This window comes from Trachymyrmex septentrionalis, unplaced genomic scaffold (genome assembly GCF_001594115.1).
Source record: "Trachymyrmex septentrionalis isolate Tsep2-gDNA-1 unplaced genomic scaffold, Tsep1.0 scaffold13, whole genome shotgun sequence".
In the NCBI taxonomy this organism is placed as follows: domain Eukaryota; kingdom Metazoa; phylum Arthropoda; class Insecta; order Hymenoptera; family Formicidae; genus Trachymyrmex; species Trachymyrmex septentrionalis.
The window spans coordinates 1,491,050-1,509,211 of NW_017304438.1; the positions used below are offsets into that span (position 1 = coordinate 1,491,050).

An 18,162-nucleotide genomic window follows, 5' to 3' on the forward strand; every position below is an offset into this window, starting at 1 on the left:
ATTGTGGAAAATGACCGATTCAGAATTCTAGTGAAGTTTACTAGATTTCTGTTTAAATCTATCAGAATTCTTAAAATAACCAATTCCCAATCTATCAGAATTCTGTTTGAAATAACCAGAATTTAGTAAACCAGAAATCTAGTAAACTTAACTAGAATTCTGAATCGTTCATTTTTCATCACAATTCCAGTTAATTCAATCAAATATTTTTTTCTGTGCATGCGTTTCCGTAATTTGGAACATACCCTTATTCAGTAACAAAATTCGATAAAACGAATGTTGATGTAAATATTGTTAGTGATTTCACCATGCTGGTCAATTAATAACGTCAATCAAATAATGTCGATTAAAGCATTGTCGGTGAAATGATTGTCGATAATTTCATACAAATCCGCCCTATTTGTTATATTAATGCCGTTTTACCGCTGCTTTATTTGTACTTTTTAAAGCCTTTTTTTTTTGTATTACTGTTTTTGCGCTTGAAGAGACTTGTCCCAGAGCGCATAATAATGATGCTTCTCTCTCTTTCTCTCTAAAGTATTAAATTGAAAAGATGCTGGTATATTCGATTCTTTCTAACGAAGCACAGTTGCTAAGATCAGAGATAAGTAAACTATATATGTATGACTTATTACGTTTATGGCTCCAACAAAAGATAAAAATACAAGGTAAAGAAAAGTATTTATTAGTATTATAGTAAGAGTATTTATCGTCTTGAATACGATGCACGATACAGATTTACACTTGACATACTCTAACGCATCATAAAATATGTACATATATAAAATTGTACAAGGGCGGCCGTTACTTCGCGAAATCTGTCGGTGGTGAAGCACCGAGCGGCTGTTTAATGTTGCAGCGCCAGGCGAAGACATTTCGCGGCGGAAAAGTTTTCGAGGCGGGAAATTTACGTCGGAAATTATGCAGATAAACGCGCCAGGATGACCGCGAACTTAGTTCGGATTATTTGCATCACGTCTCTGAGGGAAAAAAAGCCCGATTGTCGTCGTTCAATAAAATACGGTTTTCCTAACAAGCTCGGGATGAAGTTGCAGTTTCGTTATGCAGACGTTTTGACCTTCTTATCGAGTTCTCTCTTCGCAATATCCCATTTCACACGTTAATAATACTAACATTATTCCCGCATCTCTAGCACTATTTTTTAATGGTATGGTTACCTTGAGCTAATCGAGGTTTCATACAAAGACAAAAAAATTATTTTAATGAAATAAACGATAAAATTTCGCGAGCCTCAATGCTCTACTTGAATAAACTTAATTTGCAAAGCATATATGGATTTTATCTGCGATTATATATAAAAATCATTTATTCCAGCTTTAATACTATTTGCCAATCATCGTGATTACTATTCCGAGAAAGATTGTATTGCTCCGAAGCGTTAATCTGATTTTTCACAGATTTAAATCCCTTTCGCGAGATTTTCGCGTGTAGATTAAACTCAAATTTTTCCTATATTTCCTAGACACTCAGTAAACTGAAATGTTCATTCTGCTCTTAATTAAAGATAGAATCGCTGTCGACAAATGTGAGATAGAAACGGATGTTGGCTGATATATAATCGATATGATTAATTCATTTCGGAGCTTTAAGTGAAACGAGGAGAGGTGCTTAAGAGATTCCTTGCGACACGCTGTATCCCGATCAGCTTCTTTTGCAGCCGGGCTTGTCGTACTTTGTATAGTGAGTGCACTTAAGTACTTAACAAATCTCGTAGCCAGGCGAAAAATCTATTCCCGGGGCGGTGTGGGAGCTGTTTCTGGACGCAATGGAAATTTACTTACTACGATCGATCAACCTGGGTGCACGCACACGCTTAGTTATACTGATTTTAATGAGGCCGCGGCGAGGAAAGTGTCTAATTATATAAACGAATCGCTGACGCGTCCTCCTTTTTATAGCTCCACCACGACACTGAAGATAATTACGAATGCTATAAGCGACAATGTAAAAGGCCTACATATAAAAATAGGCCGACTCTCTGAATCGTTATATCGTAACTAACAATTTTTGAATATAAAAAAATTGCATATTAACAATGTCTTAATATTGCAGGAATAAGTCAAAGTTCTAAGCAGAATCGTAAGGCTCATAATTTTTTCCCGTAAGACTTGTGACTGGTAAGAACTTATGACTGTGGAATGTATATAACTTTATGCAATATCTTTACAGCTTCTTGCTAGCCGTAAGGTTTACGAGAGATCGTATAAATATTTATGAATGATCGTACGTCTTACGTACGCATAGAATTACAACTCCAGTCATAAGTTCTTACAGATCTTACGAGAACAGATTACGAGTCTTACGATTCTGTTTAGAATTGACCCATAAATATCGATGGAGATATGTTATCAATTCGATTAATGTCCACCTTCACCAATGTAGATTAACGTTAATCTCCGTTTAACTTCTCATTTTTTCCTAACTTTTAGAACTATCTACATTAATAGAAACTAAATATTTGAACCGAAACAAAAAAATACACATCAAAATATTTTATAATAATATCGAATATTATCAGACGTAAATTTACACAAATTTAGAAAAAAATTATAGAAAATCGTGTGAATTTAAAGATATTTTCTTCTATGCGTGAAAAAAATTGTTAACGCCGACATAAAGTAAGTAATATACAATATTATAAGATATGATCGACGAGGAACAATTTTTGCGCAATTTCCGACGATCTTGCTGAATTTAGACCGATCGAATTTATAAGCTTATGTCGCGCACTGCACGAAATATAACATGCAGTTAAGACGGACCAAAATAAACGTACATCGTCGGATAATAAAATAAACGGTATTGTACCCCGAGATATTCCCGAGATTGATTTTGCTTTCCTAGGTAATTTATTTGACTATATCATTCGTCACGGAATATAAGATGCTAATCGCAACCATCTGTCGACATTTTCATTTTTAGATTCCAGCAATCAGATGTAACCTTTAAATAAATTGAGATATTTGACGAAATTAATTGTCACTTATATAATCAGAGTGTCTTTCATCGTTGGCTCTGCTTCGTTCCATGAATTTCCATTTTTAATACCATACGTTTTGTCCTAATATTTTCTTTATTTATATATCAAATATATATATAATTACATTTATATATAATATTATAAATATTATATATACACATATTATAAAATATCATATTATATTTGGTACTTCTTTTATTTATTGTTATTATATTTTGTTTTACTCCGGAATGTGTTACATAAGTCGCAATGTCCTTTGTCTTCTATCTATCAGGGCTGCGGTGGTTTGGACTATTAAAATCTTTTAAAATTTGGTGACACACACTTAAACTTAATTAGAGACACCTCGATCCTAAGAAACCAGGTGGGCGGTCCTGCAAAGATTGCGTCAGATTCTAGCAACTTCTATGAGAGGAAATACTTGCGTATATAATTAATCATATAGGCAGAATCAAGATGGACAAACATAGCTATTGCACGACAGACTAGGAAATAGGCAGGATGTTTGACGAACGCTAAATGATATTATTTATTCTGACGCAGCGACGCGCGACCGCATCGTTGCGGATTTGTCAACGGCATTTCTCCGACGTCTTGCGACGCGAGCGCAATGTGACGATTGTATTATCTTCGTCCGAGAGGTATGGGCGACACGAGAAAAATGCGGCGCTTTTAAGTGAAAATAGTTTATTACTATGGAGATTCTCTCGCACGTAATGCACATGTACATAAATGGCTCTCTAGGGCTAAAAAGGGTCCATAAATTCTCCCGTCTAGCCACGTGGATTAACAGCCTCCGGAAAACGTGTTTGCTGATTTTAATCTCCAACTGCAGTAGAAAAACGTTAGAAAATTATCGATCTTTTTTTTTTCTTTCTTAATTAGCTTCCGTTCTTTCTACAAAAAAAAAAAAAAAAAAACGATTTTGCTGAATATCTAAAAATTTAGGTGCAAATTTAAAAATAATTTTATTTTGACCATATCAATATAATTATGTACAATGGTTTAAACTAATTGCCGAAATGTTAAAACTTTTTTACAACATTGTCATCAACGTTTAACCGTTTACATAATAATTTTGATAGTCCAAAATTATTTTTAGGTCTGCACACATCTAGCTAAATTTTTAGATACTTCAGCAAAATCGTTCTTTCCAAGCGATGATATTTCCTGTCTAAATTAAAATTCCTTTAATTTATTATAATTCTGCCTTTACACAAATAGAGAGACTTTATGGACACTTAACTCTTATATATGTATAAGAAGATACGCAATAATGGAAGTACGTTTGGTAATTCTGACTAGACTTAATTGTGCCTATAAATATTGGTCCTTTGAGGTAATAGGTTCATAACACGATCGGAGATGCTTAGAAAATACTCGAGAGTTCCTTTGTCATAAGGATATAAACGCATCTAAATAAATAAATAAATAAATTACTACAATGTATGTAATATGAATAAGGCAAAATCGACTTGCGTAAGAATTCGTCTCAAATTCTTAAATTTATCCCGCAACTACAACGATCTATATCTGTCTCTGTTTATAATAACAATCATAATAATATTTATTGATATTTCATTAACGCGTTTGAATTCAACGTTGGACCGCTGAATCAGCAAATGTCAATATTTCACTCCTGAAGATTTTGCTTCAGTTTTGGACCCAAATAGCATTAAACAGTAGCAATATACTCTCTTCCTTATTCAAGAATACGGGGATGTCTTTTAGCGCAGTTTTGCAATGAATAGAACTTACTGGAAATGACTTCGCAGTCTACCAGTTATGGTTCGGCTGTATCTAAACATTACTCGGTCTATACAATTGGTCCTGTCGGCTGCGAAGAACGAGGAACTCGAGAGATTGCTCGAGTTATCTGTTATACTTACTGTCGACATTTATTTGATGATTGAAGATAAAATTGCCGGTATCGCATCGCGTTGCCGTTATTATAAACGACACTTTAATCCGAAATTCGATCGTCTTTTCGACATTTCTACTAGGTTCAATATATAAAATCAGGTACGCCTAAGAAAGGTCCTTTCTATCAAGAGTCATGCTTTAACATCAGATGAAAAATATATGAGACACTATAATGGACACTATACGATCTATTTTGGAAGAATTCATAATTTATAAATACGTTTCTTCAAAGATTTATGTCCATAAATTATTAGATCAACGATTAATCCTCGAAAACTTTGGCTAATTGAAAACCTATTTTCTGTAATACAATCTTTGTCATCTGGTGTATATCATGACATAAATATTTCAGAGATAAGTTTAAGGCTAGTATTAATAGTCAATTCTTATATTTAAGATCTTAAGTACAATTTTAAGATGTGACAAACCAATCACAGAATCGTATTATTTATATATATATATATATATATATATATATATCAAGCGCACTTAACGTACGGTCTCGAAATAAGAAACGACTACGAATATTAGCCTATGTTCAACATTCTTCCTCATCGTAGAATTCAATAATTCGAAACATTTTGTAATATTCGCCGTTGGAGTTAATTTCCTATTTCTTGATATGTGCCGCGTGCAAAATGGTGCCAGAAGTTTCACCTGCTGCGAATGAGAATAATATCTGTGTAGCTCTACGATATTTTAAACTAATTTAAAGCGAAGGATTATGGCTCGCCGAACTACTCCGCGTCTATTTGCTGCTAAATATTCGCGCTACAAGACGCGCTTTAAATAAATATTGTACGCCTCTACCAAATTGATCATACGTAGTTCAGTCCAAATAAATATATGAGATGTTAAAAAAGCACGGACATAATTACTCTCTAAAACATTTAGAGTGACTCTCGCTCTAAAGAGTAAAATCTTACTCTTAAGGGTTGAGCCACACTCTGTCAAGACTAGCTCAATTTTCATTTTTTAGAGTGAGATACCATTCTAAAGAATTCAGAGAGTAACATTTGTATTTTTGATTTACGCATTCATTCATAAAATATCGAGCATGTCACAAAATATCCATGGGTTATTAATTAATGAGAAAGGAAGACCGGGCACTCAAGAGAGCTCGCCGAGCGATTCTCGCACGTTGCACATAATACCTTCCTCATTGAACTTTTCCGATAGCAGCGATGATGTGGAACGATGCGTACGAGCGGAAGATCGATCCGCGAGTGGATGTGACCGCTAAAACGTTTTATCAGACGCACTAATAAAAAAATCAACCTTGACATTGCTGGACGACACATAAAGGCAGCTTTTATACATCCTTATATCCCATTACAGCGAACGCGCATCTTCACTCGGAAGTAATGCATTCGTTCCCTTCCGCAATAATTTTATTGCGCGCGCAGACACAAAGAAAGTGTGTACATATTTAAAAAGGAGAGGACATGTTCACAGACATGTTTTCATTCCTCGCTGAGACTCTCGTCCGGCCGATCGTCCTCGTCGTCCTCGTCGATCAAGCCCGATCATCCGGGCGGCGTCTTCTTCTGCTTGGTGAGTTCCAGCAATACCGGATAATGCAGATCCGGACAGTACTCCGGACTATTCTCCAGCAGCTCCAGATGCCTCGACCACACCATGTCGTCGTACCGTTCCGTCTGGCGCGCTATGAAGCCACGTTTGATCGACGCCTCGGCAAACTTCTGGAATGTCGTGCCACGTCTAGGTGCCATCACCAAGGCGACCCCGTCGTCAGTGAGCCAGCCATAGATCGTCTCCACCAGATCCAAACGAGCGTCGTCGAAGAAGAGGCAGTCGGCGCTTAGGATCACGTTGTAAAGACCCGACGGCAGTCGAGTATTTTCGTCAGTCGTCCGGGTCTATATCGAGAAATCATAATCCAGATTTCAATCTGGCGGCTGAGACAAGAATCAATGTATTCGCAAATCTCGACTTGGAACACGCGTGTCACACTCTGATTGAAATCGTATGAAGTTCGAAGAACGATAGATTCGTTTCGTATATTTGCAAAGGATACTTACACGAGAAGTTTGGCAACTCGTAAAATCGGGAGAATCTGAAACTTCGTACAAATGTAAAAGATAGCTCAAGAAGCTTTAATCGTGAACTTTCTCGTGACGGATAAAAGACGGTTTTATCAGACAAAATAATATAATATGTCGGACTTTCAAAATAACTTTTTTAGTGTGTATAATCTCTGTTTTCAGAAACCATTTGAAAAATAAAAAAAAAGTTATATAACATTGTTATACGTAATCTGTAAGTAATTGGTGTCACGGACATGCAAAATATTATATCGACTCGAAAAAAAGAATTTAAATTGCCGTACGGAAAGAATGATTTTGCTGTAGCATTTAAAAATTTAGCTAGGTACAGAAAATAATATTGTTGAACTATTATGTGAAATAATAATTATATAGGAAATTCAAGCACGACGAGCTGCAAAACATTTTTTTATATTCTAGCAATCAACTTGAACGTTCTACAGATATTATTTGATATTTCAACAAAATAACGTAATTTGGAAGTTTTAATATATGTAGTAAAATTTTATTATATATTAAGAAACAATTTTAAAGATTTTACTTACATTTGCACATGAATTTCGACACTTGACTCTTATTAATTCCACTTGTTACTGTTTAACATCTAGAGTCTTATTATTATATAGAATATATATATAAATTACTTTAGCTTACATTGCCAAGAAAGGAGAAAGAATCTTATTGTATATTTCAACAAAATTATTTTCAAATCTGTATCTAGCTAAACTTTTAGATACTTCAGCAAAACCGTTTCTTCCATGTGAAATGTATACATCTCGATCAAGTTTATTCGCGATATGTTTCGTGGTTTCGACTTGACCAATAAAATAACCATCGTTCCCATATTTTTATTTTATTATTTGACTCCCATAAAGGATATATCAAATGACCTCAATGATTTTCAGTGTATCAAATTAAAAAGCAGAAATCTACAGAAATTCGACCGCAAAAATCAGATACGTTGGAAAGACGTTCAATCTTTTCAATGTTGAATTTTTCAGATAAACAGTGATTTTCGTATAAATAGCCGAAGTCAAATGGCCGCTTTTGCAATTAATCTCGGTCGAATGATCTTCGATTTTGGTTAGCTAGTGAAAAACTTCATTGGTTCCGGTCAAGCGGAAATTTCCCACGAAAAAGATGTCAATTGCGTGAAATGTTGCGAACTACCGGAAGAGCATAGAGGCTACATTATAAAGACTACCGGAAATGGAGCTTAGATACTTTAGCCGGAAATATCCGAATGGTGTGTTTATGTATCTGAACCGGACATCGCAAAGACGCGGGGATTCTAAGCTCTCATATGACTGTTCTTCGCGGTACATATCGAGAAGAATACACAGGACATCAAGTATATACATTTTCTAGCTACTACACAGAAAGAAAGAGAAACTATTCTTAAATCAACCAAAATATACTCATATATAAGCAAAAATATTGTAATCTTGCTTCAAAGATATTAGTCTTAATTTAATTAGTCTTGATTAAATTTGTTTTGACGCAAGTATTACTTTGCACTTAATTCAAGACTTGCTCAATTAAAAATCTTACATCAATACAAATTCAATCAAATTAAGACTAAAATCTTTAAAGCAAAATTACAAGATTTTTTCTTATACATATATTACGGTTAATTTAAGAATAGTCTTTTTTGGGGTAGGGTTTTTAAATTTTTTAATGTTTTACTTGAAAATAATTAGAAATGTCAGAATATGATAGCGATATGTAAAAATTGAAGGCATTACAATATGTGGATAAATTTTAATCTGTGAGAAGTCTTAAGTTCATTAAAATTAATTTGCAATATTGATCTAAAAAATCTGAGTTAAATTTTTGTTCAACAAGGAATTCAGATGTAACATAATATTTTCGCACATATATTTTCTAGAATATCTCTATAAATAAGCAGTGACAACCACATGTGATAGTATGACATCTCGAAATATGCTACAATAAGTCTTTGTTACGTGACTCTATAACATAGCACGTGCTTCGCAAGAGATGCGTTCTTTCATGATGCCTTTTACAACATAATTTATGAGAGCATAAATTAGACAATATTTTATAATAGCATAAATTAGGAAAAAAAATTGATTTCTCTAACATTGAATCAGTGGATATGATTGATTACTATCAGTTCGAAATATCCCACTATAATTAGTGAAGTTTAACGAAAAAAGAAAAAAAGTTTAAGCATTTAATTAAAACACCGATACGTACACATTAGTTCCAACATACATTGAATGTATATAAAGTAAGATTAAGAATTCCATGTATCATTGATTTTTTACTTGAATTGCACTGTAAATTCACTGAATATATTATACCAATGAATATATTTGGAACCGATAACTCTTGATTATTCACTGACTCAGACTTAGGGAGAGACTTATCGTTTTGCCAAACTCTCAGAATCTCTCTTGCCCTTAACTTTTCTGATTTCAGGGAAATTTTTTCAAAAGAGCCAACTCTATATTATCGCGAAAGTACGAACAAATCTTTGATCGCGGATTATCGTTCCTCTATTTATTCTGTGATTCCCGACTGCATTATGCTTCCCTGACAAAGCCTCAATTTTTCTATTCATCGGCCCGCAATGACCGCAATGACCGCAATGACTCATTGATCGTGGCAATGAGTAGCGCGTTGCTGTCAGAACGTGCAACCGCGAAACCGGGCGTGTCGATATCCGATGATCCGTCGTCGATTACGGTTAGCGAACTCGTCGCTATCGTCCTCGTTACAGATGCGAATCACGTCGCGGTCGGAGTTTACGAGACGCATTATTCGATCGCAGGGTCGGCGACCAAGCTGAATTCTATACCGCGATTAGCAAAGTACGAAGCTGACCCTTCGATTCCCAAAGTCACTTGGCGGATCCTTGGAATTCATGTAAATGCAAATGTTTAACTTTCTCGCACTTCCAAGATTTATCTAATTGTAAAACCTGTACGTACCGCCGGGAATTTAACAGCTCGAAAACAAAGTAGGTGTTCCAAAGTAGGGGTGTTGGAAAAATTTCCAACGCATATAATATTTCTTATTATTGTACGAATTTATGGTAATTTAACTTTTCTAAGTAGCCAATGTACGAATAGATTTTTATTTAATGTAAACGTTAACGTCTGCGTCGTGATGATAAAAGTTAAAAAATGCCTTTCTCTCATTAACATTTTCAATATTTAATTTCCGGCCTTTTTGTAGCTGCGTATAATACCATTGTCAGCAAGCATCCCTGTCACGTTTCAATATCGAGGATATGCTTTTTTGTATTTTTTTACTACGCGCCCACAATTCTTTGCTCGTAGAAATCACATCGAATACACCCTATTAAAAAGCAATGGAAATACGTTTCACATTGAAGAAATAAAGATGGCGAATAAATGTATTTACGATACACAATTTCAAAGAACTACCGTAATCCTTCTGCGATTTAAATTAAAATGAAATTTTACAGAAAATCTGGAAGCTTCGGAAATCGTTAAGGCAATTCAAGATGCGATTTCTGTGACCTATCGAGTGTCTCTTCAACGACTAAAAAGTCCTCTTAATAATTAATTTTCGCCTGTTTGCTGCCGACTGACTTGCTCCATACTGACTTGCTTTTTAATTAAAAAAATTTTAATTAGCCTAGCCAAATCAGAACAAAATTTTTCACTAAAAAAAGTAAGAAAATTTTCGTAGGCCACATACCATACGAAACATTTCTCTCACAATCAATGCAATAGTGTCGATGCGCAATTTTAATCGTTATAGCATTGAGAATGACATCGGGCTATCAATCGCCCTTTCAAGATCGAATTTGGGCATTCACCTTAACGCGGTTACCGTTGATCATCGTCTGTCGAAGGGCCCTGGCGGCTTGAGCCCACTGAACGACTCCGCACTCTACCAGATGCGCCATGTCGTTCCTGGCGACGATGCAGCGCACGTTGTCGACGCTGGTCACGTTACCGTCCGTGAGGGTGACGGTGCTGGGGTTGCAGTATTTGGCGGCGAGTACACCGGCCAGACAACTCATGCCACCGCCAAGTTCAAGGACGTTCCGACTCCGGCAGAGGCCGTGATTCCTCAGCAGATAGTAGGCCAGACACTCCTCGGACGGCCACACGCACACGTTCCCAGTATTGTTGAAGCCGATCAGCTCGCTCGCTGTGAAACACTTGCTTATCCGACGTATCTGCACGTTGTACGACCGACCGTCCAGCTGAGTCGAGTACTCGCACCAACTGAACTCGCCGTCCGCCAGCATGTTTTCCAGCAGCGCACACTTCAGCAGACCGAAACTGGTGAATCGCCTCACCGACACCTCCTCGTCAGACTCGCTGCCGATCGGCTCTGGCGAGCCTGTCAGCGCTCTGGCTAGGATGCGCCATCGACGTAGAGCGCGAGTACTCCTTTTTGAATTACGAGGATCATTCGTCTCGGCCGTGAGTGTCTCCCTACGGGAAAAAATCTCCTGCGACATATCGCGATCAGGCACATCGATCGGTGCTCGATAACATGTACGATTTCTAGAATTTTCTTTTCAGATTATAAAATTTTATATTTCAGAGGTAAGATTGTTTCTTACTATTTCTCCCTGGTTTAAGTGTCAATTTTCGAGCGCGTGCAATCACATGTGTGGATGTTCACCGGAAAGATGATCTCCTGGTCAAAGAATTTCGTCTGAAGGCTTTTTTATTGGAGACGTCGTCGATGAACTTTCACTTCACCTCGCTGCTGCTGCGAACCTGTGGAAGGCACGTGGGGACGACGCGTGTTCCTCCTCATCGCTGATAAATGGTTTGCCGGTTCAGTCGGCGGATCGGGCGGAATCCTCGTCGGCTCCGCGTTCTTCTTACCGCGACCGGTCCAGACACCGAATGCATACTTCCTTTCTGACGATAATCCGCCTCGAGGGCTGCTCTCGCCCGACAAGGACGAGGATGGACGAAGGGATGGAACAAGACTAAAAGCACCAAGTCAAGTTCTAACTCGCGCCACGCGGACGATGAGCGTTCTCCACGCGTTGGATCAGCGCCTGCGCGACGTCTCTCTTCGTTCCCTCTTCCTCGCGCTGATCCTCTTCCGTCCACCTTCCGCACCGTCTCCGCGGGTATTCCCCAAGACGTCGTGTTCCTCGTGTGTGCACGTATACTTTGCGCTTTCGTAAAGATGTTCTGTCTGAGCTATCTGAGATTCGAAGCTCAATGGTGAATCGGGTTCAATAGTGAGCCTGCAATCCGCATTGCTGAACCGCGCCGCTATTATGTATGCTGAACGGCACACCGAAATTCGTCGAAATTTCTTGAGGGAAGCTATGATGATTTATACTGGCAAACTCTCGGAGATTTGTCATTCGAACGAGGGCTATCGTGAGAGAACCATAGAACATTATCGCTCCACGCGATACCTAATGACTTCATGTGTAAGTAGAAACGTCTGTTTTTAATTATTACTTTTTAAGTATGAATTTCTGTTATTAAAATAACTTCTACGGTTCGTTAGCCCTTTGTATTAAATTGTTAATTTATTGCTCCCGCTTTTTCTTTATTATGTATATGCAGAAAATTGTCATTTCCTTGTAAGACAATATTCGTTCGCAAACATTTCATATGTTAAAGTGTTCAGAAAAAAATGATTTTGCTAAAGTATTTTAAAACTTAGATAGACACAGATCTAAAAATAATTTTGTTTGGATCAGTAAAATAATTAAGGACGCAATATAAATTCATCAACATTTAAGCGTTCTATATAATCATTTTAATCATCCAACACAAAATTATTTTCACAGATCAGTATCTAACTAAATTTTCAAGCTATAATTATGTAGAAAAATGCATATTTCCTCCGTTTTTTTATCAATCTTCGGTTGGTAGCATTCTGGAGTAAAAATTATGTACAAAAATTACGTAGAAAAATAGTTATGTAGAACGCTTAAATATTAATGACAATTTAAACTGTATTCTGCTTAATTATTTGAATGGTCTAAACAAAATTATTTTTAGACCTGTGTCTACCTAAATTTTTAGATGTTTCAGTTATTAATAATATTTAATAAACTAAAATATAATAAATGACATTCACAGCATTGGCTGGCACATGCTCGATGATATAATTATTTCTCACCGCCTGCGATCGTATCGTAAGTTTTATTTCCTATTTTTACGACTCCTCGTCCCGTCAATCTATTACAGCTATACGAGTGCTGTAACTTGTCGATGATAGAAAGCCGAGAACGTGAATGTTCGGACAGATGTTCCAGTTACGAAGCTTTAATTGCGTGGGGTTGCTATTGATAATGAACGTACACAATAAAGATCCATAATCCTTGCGCATTAAAATTTTTTAAACATTTTATATAATAAATTCAAAGTCTTGCACAAGGTCTTACAGTTATCGTAAGCTTCCACGTCGGATCATTTGTATCAGCCTTAGTTTCTATCCGCTCCCTTGATCCTGCCACGATTAAGAAACGACGACGGCTCGAAACACGTGGCGCTCCGTGCTCCCTTCACGCGCAGATATATCGAATTTATTATTATAATAAAGACCAGGGGAAAAGAACAATGGGCGGTATTAAATGCCGTTATAATATACGGCCGGCTTATCCGAGCGTGTCATAAGTCTGGTTTCAACATCGCTACTGAAGATCTAGTAGCTAGTGCGCTTCGCGCGTCTCGTGCCAAGGCGTAGATATTAAACTGTCACGAAACTAATGTTTAAATCTTGGCCTAAGTTTCCGGATGAGTGACGAAAAGCACGTCCGTTGATCGCTTCTCGTCTGTTAATCGCGCCTCGCGTGATCGCAATTTCGATCGGCAGCGAAAAAGGTGGAATTCTGGATCCGCCACACGTTTATTTTCATCATCAACAATACATACGGCTCGGTGTAGCCTAAATAATAAATAATGTAATGGATTTTTTATTTATCTTCGTGCTCAAGGAGAAACAAAGTGATCATTAATTATATGAGTCATGTTTTAACATACGCAATTTATTTCTACACGGAAAAAAAATATAATACTATATTCAAATATTAATTACTTATTTCAAGTATTTCAAAAGTTATATATTCGCAAATCTATCATAAGTTTCATCACAAGCATCAAATTTATTCAAAATATATTCTGAATTCGATTTTTTTAAATATATTTCTAAATATTATTTAAAATTTAATACTTCAATCAAGATTATTAAATTGAAATAAATTCGATTTGCTTATTATATAATTAAATTCTTTAAAATTTTATATTCTTTTATATTCTAAAAAAAAAAAATTCATGCTTTGAATATATGATAATAAATTTTTTAAATTCGTAATAATTAAATTTTTAATTATCAAGAAAAATTCTTTATTAAAGATAAATGTTGCCTAAAAGAAAAAAGTAAACTGAAACTGAATAAACTGAACTTTTCTTAACAGTAAAATGATATTTTTCTGTTATACATCGCAGATTTTGATTGGCTATCAATTTCTAGCACCGATATACAAATTGTGAATAATTTATTTATTATTAAATAAACGCAACGCGTGCGCACTATCTGGAATTTGTAATTTAAACAATTCCCCTGTCGCAGTCAGTTAAAAGCAACACGGGAAACATTGTATATTAATATTTTCTACAGCAATTCAATATCACGGGAATTTAATGCAAGCATTTTACTTTGTGTAAACGTGAATAATAAAATAAAATGTGAATAATAAAGGAATATATGCATTTTGTTTATTACGGTCTTGATTCAATTTAACCGACGCAGAAAATAGCACAAATGAAATAATTAAATTAATTGACGTATCACCTGGTATATTTTTATAATCGTAAGCATTTAAGTGTTTTCCACTGTTCGACGGACAAAATCTGAGAAGAAAACTTACAAAGAATCCAATAATTCTTCGCTCAGTGACAAGATTTGGAAGGAAGCCAAAATTATGACAGCCGGAACAAATGAATATAGCTACGAATATATGTGCGCTAAAAAAGCTTTTCTTCGCAATACTATTAATTTAAACAAAACGGATGTAATTTATATTAAAGATAATAATAGGATACGACAGTCGCACAGAACTATGAATTTCAATTCATTCTATAAAAATGGAGATGTGCGTCGTAGAAGATTATAACAAAGGAGGGGAAAAACTGCACCTTTGGAATAAGTTACGGGCAATCAGCAGTTACCGTTTCCGACTTACATGGACCTGGCTAATACGAGCGGAATTCAATTTCCTCAGGAATATATCTCTGAGGCGAGAGAACCTCGAAAATTTTACCGTTGCTCACTGAAGTTATTTGCGCACATTTGCTCGGAAGTTATTCTTTCTCCTTAGTCTAGGGTCCAATCTTGCTTTAAAGGTCGTGAGCCGTAAAGCCGTGAGAAATCGAGCAATCACAGTCGAATATGAGAAAAATAATCGACTGTGATTGATCAATTTCTTACGGCTTTACAGCTTCAGTCTCTTAAAGCAGGGTTGTGGATTTAGACTTACGTGGCGATCATAAGACAAACTTATAAATGCTGAAAAAAAAAAAAAAATGATTGCTCCTTCACTTTCGCGAGAAAGTAAACGCAGGACGGAATTATTCATCAGAAAGACGATACCGAAAAAAGCACTAAGCATATTCCTACGTTTACGACGGATGAGAGATCCCTTCACATCTTCGCCTATATTATCGCAGATGTCTCGGGTTTCTGGATCCATTAGCGATTTATCTTACCGAGGCACGCGTCAAAACGTCACTACTTGTCTAGTCGAGCCACGTCCATTAAACCCTCATTCCTGTTCTCGAGAGAGTCAGCTTGTTAATTATTTGCGAGATTTTTCGGGATTCGGAAAGATATTTATACGTCGCGGAGAGATATTGCTCCGGCGTTTTCTATAACGGCGCGTCGAATCGATCTCGTTGTAATTATAGCAGAATCAAATTTTAAACGGTCAATGACACCGTTTCGGTCGATATATCTCTAATATCGTAATTATTTATAATTCATTTATTCAAAAAACTAATATATCAAAACTGAAATATAAAAATTTAAAATTGTAATAAACCCAAAAAATCTTACAATTTTTACCATAAAAGGACAATCAATAGAACACTAACAGCGAAGCTACTTTTTAAAACTTTTAGAGTGTGTGAATCTCACTTTGAAAAATAGAAATCTCACTCTTAAAAATTAAAAATTGAGTCACTCTTTTTCAAAATTGGCTCTTAGAATAAGATTCCACTTCAAAAAATTTAGAGAGTAAATATTCAAATAATCACAGATTCATAATACAATAACAGTGTATAATATAAATCTTCTATAAAAAGATAAGAAAATAAGGAGAAAGAATAATATCAATTGACATTTATTCTGCAAATTCTTAGGAAAGATTCTAGATTGTCAAAACTAATTGTAAGTTCATTCCATAAGCATTACAATAAATTGAATTATTTTGTAAGTCTATTAATAATAAATTAATCAAGTTACTTGATGACTATATTAAGGATAAATTAATTAGTAGAATTTACAAGTGTGATATTAATGATATTACATTTCAAAGATCACCAAAGACTGGAACAAGCTAATAATTAAATCATGATGGATTTCTTGCATCAAAGATTGAAAGACGTGTGATTTGAGAGATATGACATTCTCTATATTGAATTCATAACGTATAATCCGATACATACCCGAGTGCAAATTCAATTTCATTAAAGCGCAAAGTGATGCGGCTGATCTCCCCATCGCAGCAGCGACGGCGATGTGCTCACGTTTCTGTACGGTTTCCCCTCGTCGGCACTTATGTAACCGCAGTGAAGCTGCGGGCACATATGTCTCTACTTTATATTGTTTGACACAAATAGAATCCACAGTAGCACTCGCGGTTTTACTTCGTGTGTGAAGCCGATGGCCTCTTAGACGCTACTAGACTTCCTTTAGTATATATAGTGCACCTTTTCATTCGAAAATGTTTAATTTCCACAGTCAAATATTCTTGAGAGGACATTCTTCGTTATATCATACATATATTAATAAGGGCTACATCATGCAAAATGCATAACTCTTCTTTCCTTCTGGAGAGAAAAGGAAGAAAGATGAACTGGTGCAAAAGTTCAGCTAAAAAGAACAGGCCTATTGTTGTAGCTAGCACAAAATAGACCAGTGAATATGTTATGTTAATCGATATGGCAACTTTTTGTTGAATGTTCATTGGTTCAGACGATTTTATGCTAGCTGTTCTATGCTTATCTTTGGGACTGTAGCCCTAAAAATTTAAGGCTAGAACATAAACCATTGTATTATATAATACATAATATATAAAGAACAAGAAAATTAACCAATCAGAGTCTTCCATTTTATGGAAAACAAAGGAAATAGAGGATCTTGATTCATTCATTTTCTTATACCTTATACGCTATGAGAGAATTATGCAAAATTCTATGCTCCCGTTCTCATTCTTAAATATTTGAGACGTACAATCGACAAACTGAAGACAAAACGACAGCAACGTAGAAACATAGCTTGTTTGTTTCGAAAGCAAAACGGTTTCTATAAACAGAATCTTAAATCTAGAAAACGAATTCGTTCGTTATTAATTAACTTTAAGTTCGCCCGGGACAAACTTGTGTGTATGTTGGCGCGCGATTAAATCCCCGTTCTCTGCCGTTCCGATTACTCGAAATATCTCATCCCTAGAGCGTGCATCTCGCGCCATGTGCGGCTGACGTAAGATACGCAGCGGCGATACTATTATTTGTACCTACGCAAATATGCCCAGAGAAGACGCGAACGCAAACGGGCGCCTAAAGACACTATTCGATTTAACGGAGTCTACAGTCGAGGCGTGATCGCCAGAAATTGCGTCAGACGGTTTATATTATACGGAATCTTAATTCGATTATTCGACTTGTGTGTCTAGCAGAATTTTTTTTTAATTTAAATTTTTTTATCACGCGATCAAAAAAATTCATAACAAATGTCGAAAAATTGTATTCTGTATTAAACAGTTCAATTTATATCAGTATTAAGTTAATAATACATGCTGTAGGCACAGCTAGAAATGTCAACAGTCTTGATATAATTGATTTTATCAAAATCCTGCAAAAAAAAGAGAGAAATATGTATATATATCTTAATTAATAGATTAAAATCAGATTGTGTTAAACTGGGATAGTACATAAAATATATGCATATATATATATATAT

General features: G+C 35.7%; 3 protein-coding genes and 1 long non-coding RNA gene across 5 annotated transcripts in view; 1 reads left to right on the top strand and 3 right to left on the bottom strand.

Annotated features, from left to right (window-relative positions):
- The window catches only part of LOC108756812 (WW domain-binding protein 4), a 49,969-nt gene that overhangs the window by 23,653 nt on the left and 8,154 nt on the right, over positions 1–18,162 (bottom strand). The gene's annotated exons all lie outside the window — the stretch shown is intronic.
- Positions 5,993–11,984, bottom strand: LOC108756813 (calmodulin-lysine N-methyltransferase). Its single transcript, XM_018500888.1, has 2 exons — positions 10,805–11,984; positions 5,993–6,804 (listed from the first exon to the last, which is right to left on the bottom strand). Exons 1-2 carry the CDS (start codon positions 11,456–11,458, stop codon positions 6,451–6,453), a joined length of 1,008 nt encoding a protein of 335 aa, XP_018356390.1. The 5' UTR covers positions 11,459–11,984; the 3' UTR covers positions 5,993–6,450.
- The window catches only part of LOC108756816, a 69,653-nt gene continuing 63,472 nt past the window's right edge, over positions 11,982–18,162 (top strand). The window contains exon 1 of the mRNA XM_018500891.1: positions 11,982–12,400. Coding sequence (XP_018356393.1) covers positions 12,242–12,400 — 159 coding nt within the window. The 5' untranslated portion in view covers positions 11,982–12,241. The remainder of the gene's footprint in view (positions 12,401–18,162) is intronic.
- On the bottom strand, positions 13,068–14,891 carry LOC108756817. Its single transcript, XR_001939865.1, has 3 exons — positions 14,776–14,891; positions 13,367–13,869; positions 13,068–13,264 (listed from the first exon to the last, which is right to left on the bottom strand). It is a non-coding gene; the product is annotated as an uncharacterized LOC108756817 (long non-coding RNA).